Source organism: Carettochelys insculpta, chromosome 29 (assembly GCF_033958435.1).
Source record: "Carettochelys insculpta isolate YL-2023 chromosome 29, ASM3395843v1, whole genome shotgun sequence".
Classification (NCBI taxonomy): Eukaryota; Metazoa; Chordata; order Testudines; family Carettochelyidae; genus Carettochelys; species Carettochelys insculpta.
Genome location: NC_134165.1, coordinates 5,844,842 through 5,850,780, shown reverse-complemented (window position 1 = coordinate 5,850,780; position 5,939 = coordinate 5,844,842). Strand labels below are relative to the sequence as shown.

The following is a 5,939-nucleotide window of genomic DNA, read 5'->3' as shown; positions in this document are numbered from 1 at the left end:
GGCACAACTTCCAAGGAGGCAGCAGAGCGTCTATGCGCATTTTCCCTCCCTTCGAGGTTAAGCGAAGGTCGCCCAGCTCCCCGGGGGAGGGGAACGAGCCCCGCCCACCGCTTAGGCCACGCCCTGTCTCTTCCCGCTGACTCAGCATTTTGCCGCCTGCTTCGCCCCACCCTCACCGCGTCCCGGTTGCTGTGGTGACCAGGCCCCGCCTTCATGCAGCCTCTTCCGGTGGACGAGCGTTGCGGCTCGGCCCTTTTGCAGCAGCGGCGGCCGTAAAGTGTGGAGCGCGCCGGGAGTGGCGGCCTTGTTTCGTGGGGTTCTCGCTGCTCCTGGAAACGTGCGCCCAGCCCCCGCCGCACGTGAGCAATCGGGGCCGGGGCCGGGGCGGCGGAATCTGGTGCTGGGCCCTGAGCGAGGCAGCGAGTGGGGGTCACGGGGCAGGAGGAAGCAGTGGTGGGTTCGTGGCGCTGGGCCAGGGCGCAGCCTCTGAGGGGCGGTTGTGGTGCTTTGTAACGGGGTGATGGATCGGGGGCAGGCACTGGGGACGGTTCGTGGCACCAGCAGGCTGGGGCTGTAGGAGGAGAAGGGTGACGGGTTTGCGTCTCGGAGACCTGCATGTTTTAAGCACCATGAAGTCTTGTCGGTCCCTCAGGATCCCTTCAAGCCCTGGGTACTTGTGTGAATTCCAGGGAACTATCCCATCTGCATCCCGACTCTAGCATTAACTTTTAGCTGCTAAATTCAAATCCTAGTGGTAGCTTCTTCACGTCTGGTGCTGTCCCCCCACCCTGCCACTATGGCTGCATCCAGGCCAGGGAGCTCTGTGTAAGCAGCCACTCCATCCCAGAGGTCATTGTGCCTCAGCAGTGCATGAGGGACTCCTGTAGGTGTATTGCCTGTAAAGCATGTGAGAATGAAAACGTCTTATAGAAACATAAGCTCTTTTCTTTCGTTTTAATTATTATGTGTATCATAGCGCCACTTCAAGGTCTGAGGTATATTTAGGGCCTAAGAGTGCCAGGCACTGCACAGACACTTCATGAGAGATGGTCTCTGTTACAATAGATTTGAGTTTTTATTTCTCCTTTAAAGCAATGGATTCACGTTTCACTCGTGGGAAATCTGCCATCCTGGAGCGGTCTCTGACCCGGCCAAAGATGGAGGTCAGCCTGAGTGCATTCTCTCTGCTGTTCTCTGAGATAGTGCAGTATTGTCAGAACCGGGTCTACTCTGTCTCTGAGCTCCAGAACAAGCTCTCAGAGCTGGGCCAGCAAGTGGGTACTCGCATTCTGGATGTGTTGGTCATGCGTGAGAAAAATGGTAAGCGGGAGACCAAGGTCATCAACATCCTCCTTTTCATCAAGGTGACAGTGTGGAAGGCCTTGTTCGGGAAGGAGGCAGACAAATTGGAGCAAGCCAATGATGACGATAAGACTTACTACATCATCGAGAAAGAGCCACTGATCAACACGTACATCTCAGTGCCCAAGGAGAACAGCACGCTCAACTGTGCCTCCTTCACAGCTGGCATTGTGGAAGCCATCCTCACCTACAGTGGCTTCCCCGCCAAGGTGACAGCCCACTGGCACAAGGGCACCACCCTCATGATCAAATTCGATGAGTCTGTCATAGCACGAGACAAAGCCGTGGATGGCCGTTGAGTGCCTGGACAGAGGAGCTGATATTCTGCTCTTGTATGTATGTGCTGTGTAACTAAAAGGACTCTACTGGAAGGGGTGGCATGGCGTGTCTGGGACAGGCTGTGTGTAGATCAGAATGAACCTGCATGAGGCAGAGGGGGCTCAGCTTGGTTCTCATGGAATGTGTGTTTCCTATCATATTAATTGCTCCTTCTTTCTCCTGCCTCCATTCGATTCTTGGCTTCTGCCCAGGGTGACAACAGAGGTGCGCGTACCCTGCAGCTGGTAGTTGTCTTTTCCAGCTCAGGTGGGAAGACGCAGGCTAGGTCTGATTGAGCAAACCCAAGGTAGTGGTGGAGGCATAGGCACATGTCTGTGGTTAGCCACCCTGTATATACCTAGGATCTCAAATAGGCTTGTGCTCAGGCAGCTAATTCATTGCAGGTGGTGCCTGAACATGAACCTTTCTGTGATCCAAGGTAGGTACTTGGCTGACCAGTTCTTATTGCTGCTATTTTGAGTACGCTACCTTGACCAGAGCTAGTCGTGTGCATCACCACCTGAATGGGAACTACACCTCCCAGTTGTGTGTATATGCACCCAGACTCTGCACTCCCTCTTGCCTGAGAGGTGGCCTCTGCTGCGTGTAGAGCTGAGATGTGTTGGTGGGGGCAGCATGGGGAAGTTCATTTTTCAGGGGCGCGACCATCTGTCTCCAAAGCCATTGGGGAAGCTATTGTCCCACAAGAGATGGGCATGTTACTCTTTTTTTAAAATGGAATTGGGGGAAGTTTTAGTTTTGTCCAATGAAATGGTCAGGGGGCTGACTGTTGGGCTGCAGCATCTTTACACTAGGCTGCTGCTTCTGCTCATCCTCTGAGCAGTTACTGATTTCTCTTTTCCAACTTCTTGCATGCGTGAGTCTCAGTGCAGTTCTAGTCCCCGCAGAACCATTTGCTCAACAGCTGCAGTGAGCTGCCCTGACTGGCAGTCCTAGCAAAGCATCTCTGCCTCCAGGGCACGTTTGAGGCACATTGGTGGGGAGGGGCAGAGACAAGAATTGGCATCAGAAGCTTCCCCCTCTGCTGCCTGTGAAGCAGGTTCTGAACAGGTCACTTAGCCTGAAGGTTAAAAGCCTTTTTGAGAGGCCAGATCCGAACTTTTCCTTTCAAAGCGCAGCATTCGTGTGTAGTGAAAGAGTACCCTGTTCATCCAGTGCCCTGTGAGTATAGAAACACAGAAGGGCTCTTTACAATGCCAGCTCAGACAAGATTTAATGTTTCTTGTCCTAAAGGTGACCTGCCAGAGGGGAGAAGTAATGTGTTCTCTGCTGCTGGTTTATAGTGTATGAAAGAGATCTGAATTTGGGAGCCGTAGGGGTCTTATTCAAACACTAGGTGCTTTGTTAACCCTAGAAACAGTGAAGATATGACTGGCAGCTCTTCTTGCTGGAGGAGTTGCTGTCCCTAAGTGTTCAGCCAGCAATGAGTTGATACCTAAGTTACAGGGAAAATGTTTAAGGTATTAAACAAAGGGAGGTTCTTGCAAAAACTAGAATCATTTTAACCAGAGAATTGGATGATTCGGATCTTTTCCAAGCTGATCATTTTCCTAGTTAACAAATTAAAATTCCATTCAGTTAAATGACCTTTTCAATTTCTCTGTCAGGTTGTTACCCTCCCCCATCCACATTACAAGTTAATCACTTATTCTTTTGCATTCCATTGTTCACAAAGAAACAATTTTTTTTTTTTTTTTGGCTTTCTGTCTTTTCTGTTGTCTGTGCCCCTTGGGGAGTGAATGCTGTATATAATCTTGGGAAAGTCTCTAATAGTACTTGTCTAACTGTACAAATAAAATTGGTTTATACCCAACCTACATGTGTGGGGTCTCACACTTGCAGATTGTATGGATCACCTCTTGAAAGTGAGAGTTTCACTTCAATGTTTTCTCTGTCTTTTACTACTTATAGGCTATGGCTACACTAGCCCCTGCCTTTCAAAAGGGGGATGCCAACAAGACGCTTTGGCAGATGCTAATAAGGCAGTATCATGAATATGCTGTGCCTCATTAGCATAATACCAGCTGCCAAATAGCAATGAGGGGCTTTCAAAGACTGGATGTTCCTTTCGAAAGGCCCCTGTCTACATGGGCAGCACTTTCAAATTGCTGTGGCTGGCATTATGCTAATGAGGTGCTCCATATTCATGGCAGCACCTCATTAGCATCTGCCAAAGTGTCTCATTAGCAGCCCCCTTTTGAAAGGCAGGGTCTAGTATAGACATAGCCATATTGTGTATATATCCCCAAATATCTGAGCACTCTTCTGTTCACAGTTGCATGCACTACCAGCTTCCTGCTCTTTGCACACATGCCACCCCTGTGAATTGTTTACAGGGAAATGTAATGTTGGGGGTTTTGGCTCGCTTTAGTACAATGTGAAGCTCTGTTACATAATGGCAGTTAGAGATGCCCAGAGTGCTGGGCTGAGCTGGTGTATAGGCAGCCCACAGAGCACTCCAGAGTCTATTGCCATATGTATAACTATAGTGCTGAGAAAACAAAAAAGCAGTCAAGTAGTGCTTTAAAGGCTAACAAAATAATTTATTAGGTGAGCTTTCATGGGACAGACCCACTTCTTCAGACATAGCCATATCAGAACAGACTCAATATTTAAGGCATAGAGAACCAAAACAGTAATCAAAGTTGACAAATCAGGAAAAAAAAATTATCAAGGTGAGCAAATCAGAGAGTGGGGGCGGGGAATCAAGAATTAGATGAAGCCAAGTATGCCAAAGAGCCAGTATAATGTCCCAGAAAGTTTGCATCCTGGTTCAAACCACGTGTTAATGTGTCAAATTTGAACATGAAAGAGAGTTCAGCAGCTTCTCTTTGTAAAGCAGACTGGAAATTCTTCTTCAATAAAACACACAGTTTTAAGTCACTAACAGAATGGTCCTCTCCATTAAAATGTAGACTAACTGGTTTGTGAATCAGGAATGTTTTGATGTCTGTTTTGTGCTCATTAACTTTGTCTGAGAGAGTCTGAAGTCTGTCCAATGTGCAAAGCATCTGGGTATTGTTGACACATGATGGCATATATGATGTTAGTTGAGGAGCATGAGAATGTGCCTGTGATTTTGAGAGTAACCTGGTTAGGTCCAGTGATGGTCTTGCCAGAATAGATATGTTGGCAGCAGACGTTGTTGCAAGGAAAAGTCCCAGGACTGGTATTCCTGTGGTATAGACTGTGGCTATTGGTTAGAATCCTGATAAGGTTGGGAGGTTGTCTATAGGAGAGAACACGCATGTCACCTAGGGCCTTCTGGAGTGTGGCTTCCTCATTAAGGATAGGTTGTAGGTCTTTAATAATTCGTTGCAGTGGTTTGAGTTGGGGGCTGTAGGTGATGATCAGTGGTGTTCTGTTCTTGGCTTTTTTGGGCCTATCTTGGAGTAGCTGGTCTCTGGGTATTCATCTGGCCCTGTTGATTTGGTTTTTTTTGTTTCTCCTGGTGGGTTATTCAAGTTTATCAATATTTGGTAGAGATCTTGTAGTTTTTGGTCTCTGTCAGTTGGATCAGAGCAAATGTGATTGTAAATAATGGATCTAGTTATGTGTGCAGGATGGAAGCTGGAAGGGTGTAGGTAAGTATAGCGATCAGTGGGTTTCCAGTACAGTGTGGTACTGATCCGGCCATCCTTGATTTGTACTGTAGTGTCCAGGAAATATATCCCTTGTGTGGAGTAATTGAGGCATAAGTTGATGGTGGGGTGCAGATTGTTAAAGTCTCTGTGGAATTCTTCTAGAGTCTCTCTACCATGGGTCCAAATCATAAAGATGTCATCAATGTATCTTAAGTAGAGGAGGGGTAATAGGGGATAAGAGCTGAGGAATCGTTGTTCTAGGTCAGCCATAAATATATCAGCATATTGTGGGACCATGCGGGTGCCCATAGCAGTGCCACTAATCTGGAGGTATAAATTGTCCCCAAATCAGAAATAATTGTGGGTGAGAACAAAGTTGCAGAGGTCAGACACCAGATTGGCTGTGTTGACATCAGGGATGGTATTCCTGATTGCTCGTAATCCGTCTTTGTGTGGAATATTAGTGTACAGAGCCTCTACATCCATAGTGGCAAGGATGGCGTTGTCAGGAACTTTTCCGATATTTTGTAATTTCCTCAGGAAGTCGGTGGTATCTCGCAGATGCTTTGTATATTGGACAGACTTCAAACTCTCTCAAAGAGTTAATGGGCACAAAACAGACATCAAAACATTCCTGATCCACAAACCAGTTAG

At 47.6% G+C, this 5,939-nt stretch overlaps 1 protein-coding gene across 1 annotated transcript; it reads left to right on the top strand.

The window, feature by feature from the left end:
* Positions 1-248: 248 nt before the first annotated feature.
* TRAPPC5 (trafficking protein particle complex subunit 5) lies at positions 249-3,648 on the top strand. The gene is made up of 2 exons (XM_074979834.1): positions 249-359; positions 1,093-3,648. The coding sequence occupies exon 2, from the start codon at positions 1,095-1,097 to the stop codon at positions 1,659-1,661; it is 567 nt and encodes a 188-aa protein (XP_074835935.1). The 5' UTR covers positions 249-359; positions 1,093-1,094; the 3' UTR covers positions 1,662-3,648.
* Positions 3,649-5,939: the final 2,291 nt, after the last annotated feature.

Coding starts and splice junctions, on each gene's coding strand:
- TRAPPC5 (XM_074979834.1), top strand. CDS start 1,095: ATGGATTCACGTTTCACTCGTGGGAAATCTGCCATCCTGGAGCGGTCT.